This window comes from Miniopterus schreibersii, assembly GCF_964146895.1.
Source record: "Miniopterus schreibersii genome assembly, chromosome: 1".
In the NCBI taxonomy this organism is placed as follows: domain Eukaryota; kingdom Metazoa; phylum Chordata; class Mammalia; order Chiroptera; family Miniopteridae; genus Miniopterus; species Miniopterus schreibersii.
Genome location: NC_138101.1, coordinates 10,299,022 through 10,316,887, shown reverse-complemented (window position 1 = coordinate 10,316,887; position 17,866 = coordinate 10,299,022). Strand labels below are relative to the sequence as shown.

Below are 17,866 nucleotides of genomic sequence, written 5' to 3'. Positions count from 1 at the left end.
TCTACTTAACTAAGCTCAAAAGACCTTTAAAAGTTTCACCTATCATTTGTAAACTACAGACTAGTTTATCATTTATAATAGAGTTGAATACTCTCAAAAGTAAATATTATCAACTTAATCCAGATGTTTGTGGAAAATTCAATATGAAGGAAACAAATGTGAAACAATAAACCTGAATGTCTAGGTAATTAGATATCATGTTCACTAAGATCGAAAATAAGTTAAAAACTAGACTTTGTTTTAATAAAATGAGATTTCAAGATGTTTCTCAGTTATAATATTTTGATTAATCTATACCTGTGAGTTCTTCAGTTGAAGCCATAGTAGGAAAAAAAAAAAAAAAAAAAGAAAACCCTAATGAGCTTTGAGACTTAGTTTTATATAATTCTCATGTGGAGTTATATTTTATTCTCAGTGAACAAATTGATAATAAGCGTGTAAGATCTATAATAAGTCAATAAAACAAAGGTCCTGCCTTGCAGTCTGCGGAAACCCAAACACTGAACCAGAGGCCCCTTTCCAACCATGTTCCATACTGAGAATCTGCTTCATTTTGAAGCCAAGATCAGAAATGATCTCACGTTCTGATTCCGCTGCTTTTAAAGCACAAAGTTGTTGGCTTCTCCTCACAACCAAAAGGCAGCTAATGAGTAATCCAAGAAGAAATTTGGAACTGAGCGGGAAGAGCCTGTTAAGCTTCTCGGGGTGTCCTGACGTTGCCTGCGGCCTCACGAGCGTGCCTTTGCTTTGCAGGAGATGCTGGATATCATGAAAGCGATATACGACATGATGGGTAAATGCACATATCCCGTCCTCAAGGAAGATGCGCCCAGACAGCACGTGGAGACATTTTTCCAGGTAGGAAGGCAAACGGGAGCCAGAGAGAAACGGAGAGGAAGTAAGAGGGCAGTTTCTGCTTTCAAAGTGTCATGATGGTTCATAAGAATATAAAGGAAAAGACCGTTTCCTGAAAGAGAAAAGGCAATAGAATATTCGCCACCCTAACAATTTAATAGTTTTGGTTTTGAATTTATTATAATACAGATAACTGCACTTAGTGAACACTCACGATGTCCTAGATAGGACACTAAGCGATTGCCATGTTTCATGTTTTTGGGGTTTTTTTGTGTGTGTTCGGTTCTCTCGAGAACCCTGAGGTTATAAATCCTCATTAGCCCCATTTTACAGATGAGAAGACCAAGGCTCTGAAAGGCTCAGCAAAGCGCCCGAGCTCTGGCACAGCTGGAGCGCAGGATTTTACCTAGGTCGGTGACTAGATCGTCACCACCTTCTACTGACAAGAAAGGGCTGGAAGTCAGCCGGTGATTCCTGTTGCTAGGAAATTACTAGTCCATGACCTGCGGCTGTTCCTCCCAATAGACCAGCAGTGGGCTTTTTTTCTGTTTTTTTCTTTATCAGCTTCAGCTCATTCAGTTCAGGTGTGAGGGTATCACGGGGTAAGTCTAAATAACGTTTTTTTGTTCTTTCTGAACAGAAAATGGACAAAAATAAAGATGGAGTGGTTACTATAGATGAGTTCATCGAAAGTTGCCAGAAAGTAAGTACCGGTAGTAAAGGAACCATCCCCTTTGCTTTCATGGCATCTAGACTGAGAATTGCAAGCTAGCCACCATGAAGTGAGCAAAATATAAAGATCATATGCAAAGTCTACCACTTTTATACAGCTCAGCCCACACTGTGAAACAATCACCAATTTCTACCTTCAACTGCTCAGCATTTGTAGAGTGCCTACAGCTGTGTAGGTAAGTCCTGGGGATGCAAAAGTTGCACATAGACTGAGTTTTTGTTCCCTAAACCCTTTAGAGAGTACCTATCACTGCGAATAAAACACATGTGAGTTTTAAACTGCTCTTTGCCTAGACTTAGCCGATAACACGCATATTATCTACCGTATCTCCATAGCTTTAGGATTCTGGTACAGCTAAGGATTCATCACAGGCCAAGATTATAGCTGATTTCTAAGAGAAACACCATTGCTTTAATATATATGGACAATAAATGGCTTTTGACTGAAGCAGTAATGGTCTTCATTCACAAAAACAGAGTAGTAAATTCAAAGAACTCAGGCTGGTTCTCTGTCACCTGGCAGGAGGCCAGTTTTAGCTGACCTAGAATTATTTCACTCAATGTGTGGCTAGAACCACAATTAAGAATTTAAAAAATAAATATAGACAACAAAGTTTGTTGGTGCTTTAGCTATTCTATTTATGAATTTTTATACTTTCCTTTTCCCGGTGCCTGCTTGTGTCTAAGCTTTTTCTGAGCTGGTGGACTTGGAGAGAATTAACTTGATGGCATCCACCTGCTCAGTGCTGCCGCTTCTAGGAGTGCAGGCCATCTTTAGTCCAGCTACCACTTGCCACAGTATAAAAAGCTCACTGAGAGCCACTCACATGCAATCTCCAAGGGCGCTGTAATGCCCAAGGCCTGTCCCTTATGTTTTTAAGGAATACGCTAAACCAAATACAGTCACCCGGCAATGTTTTTTCCCAAACAATTCTTTCTCTGACTTTGAGACCATTCTTTCTTTTTTTTAAGAATGGTTTATTGATTTTTAGAGAGAGGGAAAGGGAAAGGGAGAGACACATTGACATGAGAGTGAAACATCAATTGGCTGCCTCCTGCACGGGATCGATTCCACAACCCAGGCATGTGCCCTTGATCAGGAATCGAACAGGGAACCTCCTGGTGCACAGGACAACGCCCAACCAACTGAGCCACACCGGCCCGGGAGAGCCCATTCATTTTTAAAGGCTCCTAAAAGCCACACAGAATCAGCCCTAACAGCCCAGCCGGGTGTGTCTCAGCAGTTGAGCATTGACCTAGGATCCAGGAGATCATGGTTTGATTCCGGTCAGGGCACATGCAGGGGCTGTGGGCCCAATCCCCAGTCGGGGGCGTGCAGGAGGCAGCCAATCAATGACCACCCTCTCATCATTGATGTTTCTCTCCCTCTCCCTCTCTCTGAAATCTATAGAAAAAGCCCTAGCATATCCAGAAACAGGAGCAATTACTGCAAACATGTCCCAAAGCCCCAAGCTCCAGTCCTCATGAAGTTGGCTCTTACACACAAACCCCGTTTCCTTCTACATGTTCAAGTCTGTGATTCACCTGGATGCCCAAATTTGCATTTCCTCATTTTGTCTTACCTCTCTCGAGTTTCCATTCTGGTGTTCTGATTTGAGAAACATCCTGTTAACACGAAGTAAGATTTGAATGAAATGTTTAAAGCCTGGTAGACTCAAAAAAACCTAAAATGGGCTCTCCAGTTGTCTACATGGAGCATGAAGAGAATGCTGTTCACATCTGCAAACACTTAGCATTTGAGCTTTGGGCATAGGTGGTGTTGGAGTACTTAGGCAAAATGGTGCAGCAGGCCCTCAAATAAGTTTCCTTCAATGTCATTCACTCAACATTGTCTCAGTATAACTCTGAGATGCCATAGGAACTTAACTCCTATTTATATCAATTAGCTTATGGTGAAATTGGCTTCCTTACACATCACCTCGCTTGGCCACAGAGCCTATCGATGACGTTAAGTGAGGGTTTGCTGTTCTTTCCTTGCACATATGCTGAATTTAACCCGTTTCTCCCTTACAGGATGAAAACATAATGCGCTCCATGCAGCTCTTTGAAAATGTGATTTAACTTGTCAAATGCATCCTCAATCAATCAGACAAACGTGAACGACTCCACCACTTAACGTCGGAGCTGCCACTTTTAGCATAGGCTGCCCAGCTTGACACTGAGGCACATTATGCAGACCAGCTTTGTCTTCATATGGAGCAGTCCCCAAAAGATTAGAGTTCACTTTTAAATCTGCATCATCTTTATGCCTCCAAGCTCCCGGCCCGTCCAAGTCCTTTCCCACCCTGTGCACATTCAAAGGGGTAGAACCTGGCAAGTAGTTTTATTGACACTTTAGCCATGGGATTATTGAGGCTTTCACGTTATCGGTAATTTTAAAATGTTTTTTGCTCCTCATTTGTATGTATCCAACCCCAGGATTTTAAATGGTTTTCTAAAATATCGGCATCTGCACTTAATTTCTGGAAATTAATTTTCATGTTTGTATGCTGTAATTCCAATTCCCACAATTTAAGAAAGCAAACACATAGTCCCAGTTCCTATGGATTTGCCGCCTTCTGTTAGACATTCATTTATCTGGCGTTTTTGGTTTTTTTAAATAATATGAAACAAATTAGTTTATCACCAGATGTCAGCATACTCCTAACAGCTTATTTAATAAGCATTTCTTAATTTTTCATAAACACATATTAAGCCAAGGCCTACACGATGTATATAATTTTGGATTTGTTCAATCCTACAGGCTGTTTTCTATTGTCACTAAGTGGAAGTCCAAGAAGGTATGAGACAGCGTGAGGGTGTTTATAGGCATACGCCAAGGGTCAGGATATCCGTCTCCAGTACCTGGGAATGCTTAATGAGAATTAATTTTTAACAGCAGTGAAAGCCTCTTGCATCCCCTCCCGTCCCTCGTGGCGCCTCATTATTCCATGCCATCAGGGACAGACACCTTGACTACCCCAGTGCATGCTGGGAAGAGACAGCAGCAGAATCACGTTGAAAGACCCAGTGATCCATTATGGCCAGGACGCCAACACCAAAATCGAGTTGAAAATGAGTATGTGCTAAGCAACTCATCCTAACTGTATTATGATTTAGGTCATCATAAAACTCCAATAATTCAGATCTTTTCAACACTCTCAAGCCAAAATTGTAAAGTTGCCTCAACACTACTAAAGATACAAACATCTTCCCTGTTTTGCAGAAATATCACCAAGAAGCTACAGTAGGAGGAAACTTGCAACTGTTTTGCAACAATAAATCAGGTATCTATTCTGGTGTAGAGATAGGATGTGGAAGCTGCCCTGCTATCACCAGTGTAGAAATTAAGAGTAGTACAGTACATGTACACTGATTCGCCATCGCGTGTTTGTGTAAACTCAATGTGCACATTTTGTATTTCAAAAAGAGAAAATAAAGCAAATAAAATGTTTATAACTCTACTGTATCTTATAGGTCTTTATTCCAACAAATTTTGTAATTACTAGGTTAAAAATATTTTTGCTTATGTCATTTTCTAGACTGTGGAAATCTTTGCTTTGGGCAGCGCCCAGTGCATGAGGAAGACTGAAAGTGAGGCAGGGGTCAGGCGGATGTTGTAACTACATGACCTGAGGATGTGACAAGTGATACCTGAGGAAAGAGCGTACCCGACAGGGAACCAGGAAGCACAGCAGATCTAAGGGAGGACAAGCATTTTCACACTTATGACGCTTCAGAAATTACTTGCATTCTTTTAAATCACAGCTGTAAGACTAGTTAAAGGGAGAGTGCAAAGAGGTCTCTCCAGGTATTGGAGGGAAGGAGCAAAAACAGGGTTTCTTCTGACGCTTCTGGAATATGATACTGCTGCCCTATGTAAGAGTGACCCCTGATGTCCACCTTTGGAAGTGAGAGTCAGCTGGGCTTTGGTGTGACCACTGAGTTTCTAGGGGCTCTCTTCTTGCCCTGAAGGTGAAAGGTCTTATTCTTGTTTTCTGTTTCTCTTCTACTCCTGTCTCTTGCAGATGACCCAGTCAGCTTTTACATCAACACCCAGAATGATTCCTGTAAATTTCAAAAACTTTTAAAATCTAATTGTTCAACATAAGCAAGCACAACAAATCACTAAATATGTAAGAGTTTTAACATTTTCATTTCTGAATCTCTTCATGTACTGAACTCAGACTATGAAATACAAACATAACATTTACTTATCTACAACTAACACCTAAAGTTTAGGTAGTTTTAATGAGTTGTAATAAACAACATACTTACTAGAGAATTTACACATTAAAAAAAAATTCTTACACTAGAACACTCTGGAAAGAAATTTTCCCAAGCATTCTACATTGTAAAAGACATATTTACAAACAATAATTAATAGTGAATTATTAATTGTCCACTATTTTAAATTTCCATAGCCTTGATAAATATAAAATCCCAAAACAGCAAAATATTTAAAAATAAGTGTATAGTTACAAACTGATTGCAAAAGGGATGTTATAAGTAAAAGGCATTAGAAAATAAATGCAAACACTTCTACTATAAACCCAATAATGGCTGTTCACACACAAATCATAAAAATATGAACAATAAATGCTTCATAACTGTCGTGTTATAGAACTTTAATAGCTTTCCACTATTAATCATTCTTTTTTGTTGAATAACTTACTGTGATTCAGTGGAATTATGTATATTCATCTTAAACTGGTAAATAATGAATGGTGGCTGTGATTTACAAAATATACTGAGTGAATCTGCGAAGGTTCCACAGGTATCCACAGCCAGCGTTTAACACCTGTCGCCAGGTAGTAAGATTTTTGTCGTCTCCCTTCAACAACATATGGAGCAATATGTTGGAATTTTAGCTTTGATGATGATAAGGCTTCCCTGTCAACAGAAAACAATGAGCCTCATTAGTATCATGCAAGCTTCCCCTCATGGGTATTACATTTTCGAAAGCATGCCTAGAAAAGTATCCAAAACTCAAAACAAATAAACAAAATGGAGTGAGAGTAAAAGGATGAAATGAGAAGTGAAACTTTCTTCTGAGTTAAATAAAAATAGGTAATCTCTTACTGATTTTAAAAAATGACCAACTAAAGAAGTAGTCAGGAACCAGACTGCCAGTATTTGAATCCAGCTTCTGCCAGCCACTTCCCTGTCAAATCTGGGGTAATCAGGAATCTGTGTGTCAGTTTTTAGATCTTTAAAGGGGGGGTGATAACAAAACCTCTCTCTGAGGGATGTAGTAAAGATTGAGTTTAATGTTTAAAAAGTACTCAACAAAATACCCGGCATGTCATACGTTCCCATGTGCTCAACAGAAATTGGGATGTGTGTAAGTATGTACCTAAGACAAATGTGCATATCATGAGGAAAAAAACAAAATGAGCTCAGAATGAACCAATCTCAACTTAAGGCTGGTTGTAAACTGATTAGTTATAAGAAAATGACACTGTGACTGTCTGTTACTGATATTTGTGTTTCCCAGAAGTTGAGTCCATCACTGTGATACATGCAGGCCCCAAGAATGAGAAACTACAACACTGAGAAGACTATTTTTTAAAGACTCATCTCTAAATATTTAAAGAAAGAGAAAGAAAAATAAATGTTTAAGTTTTAGAAGGGAAAGAGAGCATTTATTAATTTCACGGAGGACGACAAAGTATCCAAAGCAGCACAATAATAATAAAGCCAAGGGAACCTGTTTGGTGTGTAATAAAATAGTATGTAAGGTATTAGGAGAGCACAAGAAGAGAAAAAGTCCAAAGGAAAAAACAATACTAATAGCCTTTTGACTTCAAAATATTTTTTATTCTGTATTAGCATGGCTCAAAACTAATGAGACTGATTAGCAAAAGAGGAACTCCCTTGCTAGCTATCTCTGAGATTCAGTATCCCCCTCCAAAGCTTACTGCGCTACTTCTAAACTTTCTGCACAAACTACCTGCCCTCCGCAGGCACACCACGCAACCTAACACTGGGCCTGCCCCTTTCCACTTGCCCCTTCCCCATCCAGCCCACAGGATGTCTGAAACCCCCCGGGTAGAGTTTCAGATTGAAAAGCTGTGCCATCTTTATTAAGCATCTGTTTACTTGCACCTCACAGGGAATTCATCTTCCATTCCAACTCTCAGAGCAGCATACACATTTGCAAGTAAGAATTCCATTTCTGCTGAGGAGAGACGCAGGACTGGCTAGGAGATGGTTGTGTACATCACCACACGGTGTCTGAATGCTAACCCTCTGCCTCAGACCCACACACAACAGAGAAACCCACGATCTACAGCCTTGGGAATTATTTCCTCCTTACAAACTATTCCAGGCATTCATCATGCAAAGAATATCTTCAATTTAAAAAGTCACTGAAATTGGTCAAATTGGGTAATTTAGGCAAAGCTTAAACTAAAACAGGTGCCGTTTTAAAACTATACTATCATACACATTTCTTTATAATTAATTCCTTTTGAACGTACCTAGAATGAATCTAAGTTCTGCTATGTTAAGATAATCATATGCAACTCCATCATTAAGATCTGATTAAATGTAAGCTCCGAAACAAGATGGGAATACTGCTTCATGGAAATATTTCCAGACTAGCTTATCTGAACACTTCTTTCAAAAGATGAAAACGCACTCTAGGTACACCACACTCTTGCACCTTCTGAGTCACCCGAGTGCTGCACACACACACACACGCTCACGTTCAAGCAAGCTCGAGCTTCCTTGCTTTAAATGATCAAAGCAAAAACACCCAAAATAAAACCACCTGTAAAGCTGCCCCCCATGGAGTGCCACACAGTGAACACAGTGAAAGTGCACAGGCCCTGTGTTCATACAACCCAGGCCGGAATCCCAGGGCTTAGAAACTATGACCCAGGAAGACAGAAACTCAGAGCTCTAACACAGAAATAGTCAAATCAGGTCCACAGCTTACTTGTGGCTGAAATGAGCTCATGTGTTACACAGTCAGTTCTGCACTATGACTGAAGGTGGGAAAGCACCGTGACTTAAGGAGACTGTCCTACTCACACTCCCGCCATGCTGCTCCAGCTTCTGTAGCGCGCTGGTGATCGGCTCTTTGAACTTCTTGTCCCTCAGTCTCTTGAAAAGCTTTAAAGATAAGATTGGGGAGATGAAATGATTTAAAATAGTAATGCAAGTAAACTATGTCATTGAGTCCTTATTGCATAATAAGTTCTTGAACACCACTTAATTTTAGGCTTCAAGTCTTCTTTTAGGAAACATCTCATTGAAAAAATGGGGGGAAAATCTATTAATTTAATTATTTCAAATAATACCAATCCTACAAAATCTGTGGTACCCAGAATAAGTTTTCTAAGAAACTGCGTATTTTTCTATTTTGTAATTTTCAAGAGCATTTGGAGAATTATGATGGGAAGCTAAGCCTCCAAAACACATGTGTCTCCAATAGTAAAAATGGGAAGAGACAACACAGAAGAGTATTTACATGAGTGACTCTGTAACAGTGACAGAGGAATCAGCCAGAAGCCACAAGACATGTCCCTAGGTGTGTCCTGAATGGGCCTCTGACTGCAGGTGGAACTCTGACTTCAGGGGAGAGTACAGGTGAGTGAGGACAGACTCACAGAGCAGAAAGGGAAACAGCACAGTTCAGTGTCCCACTGTATATTTGTGATAAGAATTAAACTACATAAAGCAGGAAAAAGTCTTATCCTGAGTGCTATTTACAGACTCACTACAAAACTTACAATAAAAAACAAAAAGATAAAAAGATAAAAAGCATGGCAGTGGCAATATATAGTAACACAAGAGGGTGGCTAAGCCCCGCTTATAACTCACAGCCAGTCAACATGGGCACCATACTATTACGCTGCTCGTTAATTTGTATGCATTCACCTTTGCTTACCTCTCACTGCAGCCCTAAATTCTGCTCATGTAGGCGCTTCCACTAAAAACACTTAAGGAGTACACTGTCCTTAGTCAAATGTTTTATGAACAACTAGAATGATTTTGGTTACGATGATGAGTTTTGTTTTTGTTTTTTGGTTTTACTGAGGTTTGAATCACTTGGAGCCATTACATCATGAAGAGATACCGGCAGCGCATGATACATATCCACAACCACTCTCATCTTTTCAGTGCTTACACTTGTAAGCAGATGTTTCAGGTGGGGGCTCAGAGGAGGACCGACAGCGACACTTAGCTGTACCAGAGCACTCAACCCTCTTCCAAACACTTCGTCATCCGAATGGGCCTGCGCAGCATTGGTTGGTCAGAGGTGTAGGGATAGAAATGGGAGGGAGAGACAAAGAAAGGAAGGTTGGGTTAGGAAATAGGGCAAACCAGGGAGAAAAAAGTGAGACTGACTATTCAAAATGACGAGATAATCAACCAAACCCAGGATTTAAAAAATAACCTTTAATGCAGGACATATAGAAGCAACATATGAATGTCAACCCTGACTGAACATTAAGAAATATTGTACCCAGCCGGGTGTGGCTCAGTGGTTGAGCATCGACCTATGATCCAGGCGATCGGGGTTCAATTCCCGGTCAGGGCACATGCCCTGGTTGTGGGCTTGATCCCCAGTAGGGGGCGTGCAGGAGGCAGCCGATCAATGACTCTCTCATCATTGATGTTTCTCTCTCTCTCTCCTTTCCTCTCTTTGAAATCAATAAAGATATATAAAAAAATTAAAAAAGAAATTGTGACCTGCAAAAAGACTGCGTTGAGGTTCATGACTTTCTCTAACTACTCAAAATGTCCCATTTTACCATTAGCACATCCCCTTAAAGGTGTTTTCAAGTAAGTAATCATCTGGCCCTGAAGAACAGTGACCTAATTCTGCAAACACATCAAAATCACAGGTAATAAAGTTAATTTGCATAGAATTTAGAAGAAAAAGCATAAAATATCCTAAATGTATCACAGAAAGTCCAAAGAATAAAGGACATACCAGAGCCGCCTTTAGCACAGGAATCAGTCTAGGAAGCAATGGCACTGCTTTTTCAGGAGCATCCTGAACCAGAAGTAATTCTCTAAAACCCTCCTTTGAGACAAAGGTATATGGATGTTTAGTTTCTCTCAGACCCTGCCAAAGACCAAAGAAAACACAAAAAACAAAAACCCACATGATTTACTACCCATTTGATGATGCTAACAAGAAACATTGAATCCTTACTAGTGCAAGTGAAAACCAAGTTTTTTTATTATTATTGTTATTCGTTTCCTAATCGTGATATATAATTTCAGTAATTACAATTTTAATTACACAGATAAATTGTAGAATAAAAGATATACATGAGATAGAAAAGATCTCCATCTGAAGGAAGGAAGGAGGGAAGGAAGGAAGGAGAAAAAGAAAAATAAGAAAAAATAAACAGGAAAAGAAAAGAGAGACAAAAAACAGAGAATTTTAAAAAGGAAAGAAAATTAGGGAGAAGAGAGAGGGCGGGAGAAGAAAGGTAAAGAAGAAGAAATAAAGTGGAGAAAAGGCAGAGAAAGGCACTAGGACTCTAGGTGCATTCTGTGCACACTCCTGAGCACGGCCCGAAAGGCCCAGTTACCCGCGGGGTGCTTAAAAGTGGACCTCTGTGAATGCCTGACTACTGGGCCCTTTACCTATACCACGATTTTACAATTTGCTTTCCTGACACAAATATTAAATAATATAAAGGAACCCATCTGGAGATTTTTTTTAAATCATGTATAAAAACACCTCCATAGAGTCCTACTTAAAATGTACAAGTAGGCAAAACCCTGGAGAATTCTACGAAAAAACGTGAGGTAGCTACCACCAGTTTCCTAAGAAGCACATAGTGTTAAGCAGGACTGGTTGTACAGAGAAATTGTTATCTGATGTAGCTGAATTTAAACCACTGATGTTCTTCTGATTTGACTAGTTGAACAAAAATCTTCCTCCACATCAGGATTCTAAGTCCTTTTATATTTCGAGTTAAGTTTGAATATTTCAGCCCCTTATCTACAAACCCCTGTGCAGACTAACCTCATATTTATAGAGCTGATTAATTAGTTTCCAACCACCATGTGCCAATTGTATTTAGTTCTTAAGAGAGTGAAAAGTGTTTTAATGCCTGCTGTTAGGGTCCGATTTCACAAGAAAAGAATGAGATTTACTGATGAGTTACAAAATCACATCTATTGCAGTTTTATAAGACTCCCCCAAAATGCTCAGGAGAGATGGGTGCCACCTTACCTCGGCTAAAGTAATGAGTAGAGGATCGAACGCAAGGCTTTCAGGGGGGCAGTCCCACTGCAACCTGTGTTTTACTGCGCCGTGGACCAACCTAAAATACACACACCGGTGAATGTAAGGAGGACAGTGTTATGATACGTCAAGCAGTGATTACCTAACACACACACACTCTTTCTAGAACATAACCATGCTACTATGATTTTGTAGCACGTAGGAAAACCATAACTTCAAGTCATATTCTTATTAGTAATTCTATTTGGAATTAAAATTGTTTTCTTCAATAATGTCCCAGGATCTATACCAACCCAAAGCCCAAAAGTGTAAGTCACCTGTATTTCAACCTCCCTAGTAAATAAAACTTTCAACACATTGAAACTGAATAGTGTATTGGCTTTACTCAATGATTCTGAATAACATGGGGAGTTATAACTTGTATTGATTTTACCTGCAAGGGATACCACCTTTAGAGTAAACAGCTGCAAATGCAGATGGGGCTCGTGACTGTTCTCCAAACTGAAATAAAACATGACGTTAAATATTACTATCACCTCCACTTTGTGATATCTAATCAATTTTAACCCTGCTCAGGTCAGAGGCAAATGAACACCCTGACTTTCAAGCCACTTTCAACTTTCCAGTGCAGCATGCTACTCAGCAACACAAATGGTTCAATAGTGTGCTGAGCGTGTGTTCCTTAGAAAAACCTACAGAGTCAGGAATCTCTTTGTACCTACCGGGTTAATTGTTTTAGGGTTAAGTTTATCGCTCGGTCGAGGATGGACTTTTCTTGCAGCCTCTGGAGAGCTGGTGGATGATGAGGATTTGCTTCGTTGAACTGTAGTCCTATGCTTTATTTGTGGGTTTGATGATATCCTTTGATCATAATTACCTGGTGGGAAAAAGAAAACCAACAAAAAACAGGTGAAAACTATAAAGCTCAACCCACATTCCTGTGTACACAGAACGTGTCAATAAAGTTAGCCTCTTCATTTAAAAAGCAACACTGTGTACCTGTCACTCTGTTTCTCAGCTGTATGTCTCCATGGCACTGTGATTTCTGCATTGCTTCCCCTTCACTCCTGCAGTTATAGGAAACTTGATTTCAAATTTTTTTGAGAAATTCACTAACAATATAAAGAACAAAACAGAATAGAGTAGAAAATACAGTAAAAGACACACACAAATAGGTATAGTATGGAGCAAAATATCTGAGAAGACTAATGAGAAAATATATAATTATATCAATTTCAATAATAGCAAATTAAAAACCAGCTATAAGAAAATAAGATGTATAAAAGCAAGCTTTTTTTTAATTCAAATTATCAAGATACAGTTAGATACTCAATTGCAATCCTCTGGTTATATGCAGAAAACATGGACTAGATTTTTGAAAGGAGTGGTTAGCACATCCCCTAGGGTGTCCATCTTCTCTGGCCTCTATATTACCAAAGTTCCAAATGTGAACATCTGCATATCAAGTTCTGCTTTTCCAGTGACTTAATGAACTCTCCTACTCAACATACCACTGCTTCTTATACAGGCCATAACCAAAACAGGTTATCACACACACTGAGTTATAAATCCCTTGTTAATTCAAGGTGCCACCAGTCTTCTGGTCCATCAGACTGAAAAACTTACATCACTGCTGTTTCCTTTTCCTTTGCTTCCTACACTCATCCCTACAGATGCGCTCAACATGACGTGATGAGGTAGAAAGAGCTCTGGGCTCAGATCTGGTTTGCATCTCCTCTCTACCCATTATGAGGCTTATGAATTCAGGCAGATTATTTAACCTCCCTAAGCTTGATTTCCTAACCTTTTAAAAGGGAGAGGTAAATCAAGCCTATCAAGGCTGTTGTTGAGTAAATACAATCACATATCAAATTGCTCACCAGCAAATGGTGGCTCGCCTCTCCCTTTCCACATTTCCCTCTTTTCTGTTAATGTAAGAGGTCTAGTTCATAGCCCATGATTTCCTGCCTCATCACATAAACAATTTCTAAATGTTTATCTCTACCATGGAATCCTCCACCACACACACCCATACTCAGATACCCAACTGCCCACTGGTATTTTTAGGCCTAGCTCCAATCCCAATTTCATGCAGCCTTTCCCTGTCTTCTGTTTCTCAAATGTTCACTTCCATGGCACTCCAATTTCTGCACTGCTTCCTTCTTATTTCTACTTTATTACTCCCTCTCTTGCATGACACTCAAGACAGGGCATTCCTACTTCATAGCTTTAATATAATCGTTACATAGATATAATGACTACTCCTCAACCACACTGTAAGATCTTCCTGTACAGCAACACAGGTAAAGTCCTATTTAACTTCAAATGACAGCTTTTCAAATATCTGAGTACAATGACTCTCTGCTCCCTTAATTTTCTCTTCTTTAGGATAAACATTGATACTTTCTTAAGTGTTCCTTACATGAGGTGATTTTAATCTACTTGACAAATGAGAAACCTCTACAAGGAAGACAAAGCTCCATGTAATGACACTGAGCCTGATAATATTTCAAACACGATGTGACCAGAGCCTTGTAAAGATAAACTAAAGGCTGGACTGTTTCTGTACACAGAATTTTAAATTTCAATTTTCTTGATTTAATACATTGACCTAATTTTCTCATCCTATGACTGGCAGATCACTTACTTCCCAATTTCACACTTCACATTCATCCCCGAGGCATTTTCTACAAATATGGTCATTAACATTTCATTAAATTTGTCAGATAATATTCTAAGATAAGCTAAGACAAACTTTACATTTGCTGACCTATACTGTACTTCAGTGATTATTTAACAGTATTTACTATTGTACCTGGCCTCTGTTTTGAGAAGCTCTTGATGAGGAGCAATACAATCTAAGTTTCTATTTAAAAAAGAAAATGTGCCTCATTTTCAATTCTGTAGTTGGGGTAACTACTCTAAATGTTGATGAAGAATAGTAAGTTAATATACGTAAAACAAGTGTTTGGCATACAGTAAACATTATATGAGTTTTAGCATTTTCGTTATGATAATATACAGTGGTTTTAAGTATCACTAATAATAGTGGAGTCAAGGCGATTAAATAGTTTCCTTCTTTTTGAAAAATCTGGTATCTTGGCTACATCAATTTGAAAATCCAATTTAAGTTTGGTTTCTTTTGATTGTAAACTGTCATAGCTGATATAGTTGGAAAACATGTATCACAAAGATGTCTATCCAAAAAAATTAAAAGTGCATACTTTGCAACATCAAATCATGACACACATTTTTCAACTAACAATTCTGCAAAAGTTTTTGTTGGCTCAATTAAATTTCTACACTCTTTTATGTCAAAAACTCATTCCTGTAAGGTACTAATGGGAGAGTACTGCATTATGAATAATAAGCTCAAAAAGCCACTGAGACTCTTCATTTGACTTTTAAACATGCTAAAAAATCAGCTTCCAATGGTTTTAAGTATACAGGACAGTTTTTACGTATAATATATTTACATAATTTTCAGCAACATCAAAACACACACACACACACAAACACACACGCACAATGATGCAAACATTTCTACGTCCACTTTCAAAACACCCTATATTAGTTTCTTTCCAAAACAAATCATTTTTCCGCTTGTTGAAAAAGTACCACTCTTTGCCTTAAAGACAGATTAAGTGTGCTCAATTTTTAAAAATAATATCTATCTGGGAGCTTACCACTGACAACAAACCAGCATGAGCTGTTTGTAAAAGAAAAACGCTTAACTCATCTTACGCTCCACCACCCTTCTGAGTGCTTCTTCATTAAATAACACGTAGAGGGCGGTCTAAGAGGGGCAATACTGGAAGGAAATGAAAAATAAAGAACTGCGTTGAGTTACAAATATTACAAGGTCACCTTCATTCTTTCACAAAACACGAAGATTCTAAATAGACTCTAGCATCCACAAATGCACTTAGCCCAAACACCTAAACGATGTCACAGTATCAGAGAGCAAAGCAGCAGGGCTCCACTGTGGGACCCTCACTTTTCCCTTAGGTCCCCTCAGCGGCTGCAGGTGACCTACAGGGGCCGTCCCCACCTGTGTCAACGCTAGAAAAGCATACCTTTGGTTCATTGCTTTGGACAGCTCATACATCCCATCTCTTTCTCTACATGCACCTCCCCCCCCCCCCCGCACCCCACTTTGAGATCACTGCACTAAACTGCTCGCTAAACTGCTCGCTAAATTCTCAGGGGCAGACGCCACGTTATTTTCTATTCTCTAATCCGGCGTTTAGCGCGCCCCGAAGTGGAACAGGCGCCCCACTAAAGAAACCATGTTCCGTCTCTGAAGTTCCTTCAAATTCCAGAGTATAGCGCGAGCGCCAATTCCACCTGTCTCAATCCCCTTCTACCGTAAAGTAAACCAAAGGGCCAGTATTAAGGGTCTTAAAATCCGCTTCCCACTTCCCTAGCCTCTCCCCCGCCAACACCACACAGCACTTAACACCTAGGACCCGTTCGGGGCCGGAGGGTCGTTGAAGTTGGAAAATGAGGACATGGGGGGCTGGGGGGGGAAGGGGGAGACTGGAGAAAAACAGTTTTAAAAAGGAGCGTGGAAGAAAAGGGGAACGGTTCCAATTAAGGCTATGAACGAGCCGAAGTCGGGCCCCGGAAAAGGAAGGGCTCCGGGCTCTCAGCATCACCCGGGTCCTTAGCAACGGAGCCCGGCGGCCCTAGCAACAGGCCAAGCGGGAGCAGGTCGGGCCCAGAAGCGCGGGCGGGGCCGCGGGATCCCCGCACCCGCAGCCCACGGCGCCGGGGACTCGTCCCTACCGCGCCTCTCTCCCGCTGCCACCCGCACACCAGCCGCCACCCCAGATGGGGGGGGCTTTAGACCGGCGCGCGCTCGGCCAACAGCCGCAGGTCCAGCCGCCGCCGCCCGAGCTCGGAGAAAATGGGGCTTCGCGCCGTCTCCGGATCAGGCGGCGCCGCGCACTGACGTCAGACGCACGTTATGACCTCTCAGCCAATAGTAGGGAGGCCGCAGACGCGCCGGCGGCGGAGGGTTGCCCTGGCAACTGGGCGCCGGAACTGAAAGGGGCAGGTCCGAGCGGGGCGCGCTCGCCGTCGCGGGACGGGAGCGCCCCTGGGGAGGGTCTTCGGGGAGGGAGGGATCCCGGGACCGAGGGGGCGCGGCGCCCGGTTCCCTGCGCCGCAGCCGCTCCCCGGGCCGTGCACTTAACTCTTAAATCCTCTGGCGCCCTCACAGCGCCCTGCGCTCTCCGCGCGCCCGCCTGGGCCTCAGGGCGGGGACCCCGAGCTCCAGCGCGAGTCTCAGGAGCGCGCCCAGGCCGCCTCCCGCCCCGTCTCACGAGCTCCTGCGCCATCGCGCCGACTGCGTGAGGCAGCCCTATTTTAGTTATGGAGAGCGCGTGCTTTGGACTACAGATACGTCAATAAAACAGACGCTGCAGGAAAATACGTTTCCCCTTGGGATCCCGCCAAAAGCAACCCGGGGTGTCACAGGAGCCCACGCCCTCTCGGCCTTTCGTTCCAGAGCCCTCTTCCGTCGCCAGCCTTAACTCTGCCTGGGAACCGGCTGAACTGTACGCCGGGCCCCGGGCCACCGTCCCCGGCGCGGACCTGGCCCTGCCGCTGCCCCTGCTTCTGCCCCGCGGCTCCGGCAGCGCTCCCGCAGCGCCCCCAGGGGCACCTTCCCCGGCGGGGCCCCCGCAGCCGCGCCCCCAGGGGCGCCTTCCCCGGCGGGGCCCCCGCAGCCGCGCCCCCAGGGGCGCCTTCCCCGGCGGGGCCCCCGCAGCCGCGCCCCCAGGGGGCCTCCAGCGGCGCCCCGCACGGCGCAGGGGAGCGTCGGGAAAGGCCCTGCGGGGTGAAACGAGCGAGAGGGTGCTATGACGTAACGTTCTGTGCGCTTTGCCCACAAGTCTGTTTTAACATTTAAAATTCCACATGATGTTTTTGCCCACGAGACGGAAATTGTCTCCATCACGTTTCCGTCCCCGATATCTAGCCCAAGGCTGCACGCTGAACAACGCTTTGAAAAAGAAAAAGTAGGAAGAGCCCGTTTTTAGCTGCTTCGCCCTGTCC

The 17,866-nt window shown here is 42.0% G+C and overlaps 2 protein-coding genes across 13 annotated transcripts in view; one reads left to right on the top strand and one right to left on the bottom strand.

Annotated features, from left to right (window-relative positions):
- KCNIP4 (potassium voltage-gated channel interacting protein 4) overlaps positions 1-5,055 on the top strand; it is a gene marked incomplete at its 5' end in the record, with an annotated part of 828,309 nt that extends 823,254 nt beyond the window's left edge. For 4 of the 7 annotated variants that reach the window (XM_081132589.1, XM_081132588.1, XM_081132593.1 and 1 more), the window contains 3 exons: positions 754-858; positions 1,496-1,558; positions 3,622-5,051. In XM_081132589.1, coding sequence (XP_080988715.1) covers positions 754-858; positions 1,496-1,558; positions 3,622-3,669 — 216 coding nt within the window. In that variant the 3' untranslated portion in view covers positions 3,670-5,051. Of the gene's footprint in view, positions 1-753; positions 859-1,495; positions 1,716-3,621 lie in introns of those variants that run through there. The other 3 variants (XM_081132594.1, XM_081132590.1, XM_081132591.1) reach the window with 2 other exon arrangements.
- PACRGL (parkin coregulated like) lies at positions 5,043-16,758 on the bottom strand. Of its 6 annotated transcripts, none has more exons than XR_013998456.1 (11): positions 16,595-16,753; positions 15,493-15,617; positions 12,806-12,873; positions 12,529-12,683; positions 12,240-12,307; positions 11,795-11,885; positions 10,535-10,669; positions 9,725-9,832; positions 8,626-8,706; positions 6,263-6,480; positions 5,043-5,655 (listed from the first exon to the last, which is right to left on the bottom strand). XR_013998456.1 is itself a non-coding variant. In XM_081132557.1 (10 exons), exons 3-10 carry the CDS (start codon positions 12,855-12,857, stop codon positions 6,424-6,426), a joined length of 747 nt encoding a protein of 248 aa, XP_080988683.1. In that variant the 5' UTR covers positions 12,858-12,873; positions 15,542-15,617; positions 16,595-16,751; the 3' UTR covers positions 5,722-6,423. The 6 variants fall into 6 exon arrangements, 2 of the variants coding, with proteins under 2 accessions (XP_080988683.1, XP_080988682.1); XR_013998457.1 differs by having other exon boundaries at positions 15,542-15,617; positions 16,595-16,741; XR_013998455.1 differs by lacking the exon at positions 15,493-15,617 and having other exon boundaries at positions 16,595-16,758.
- Between the last annotated feature and the right edge of the window lie 1,108 nt (positions 16,759-17,866).

Bases quoted from the DNA above. Each gene is read 5' to 3' on its own strand.
- PACRGL (XM_081132556.1), bottom strand. From the start codon at position 15,512: ATGCTGGTTTGTTGTCAGTG. The intron at 12,684-12,805 runs GTACACAGTGTT...TTTTCCCACCAG, and splicing joins GCTGAGAAACAGAGTGACAG to GTAATTATGATCAAAGGATA. The intron at 8,707-9,724 runs GTAAGCACTGAA...TTATCTTTAAAG, and splicing joins TGAAACATCTGCTTACAAGT to CTTTTCAAGAGACTGAGGGA.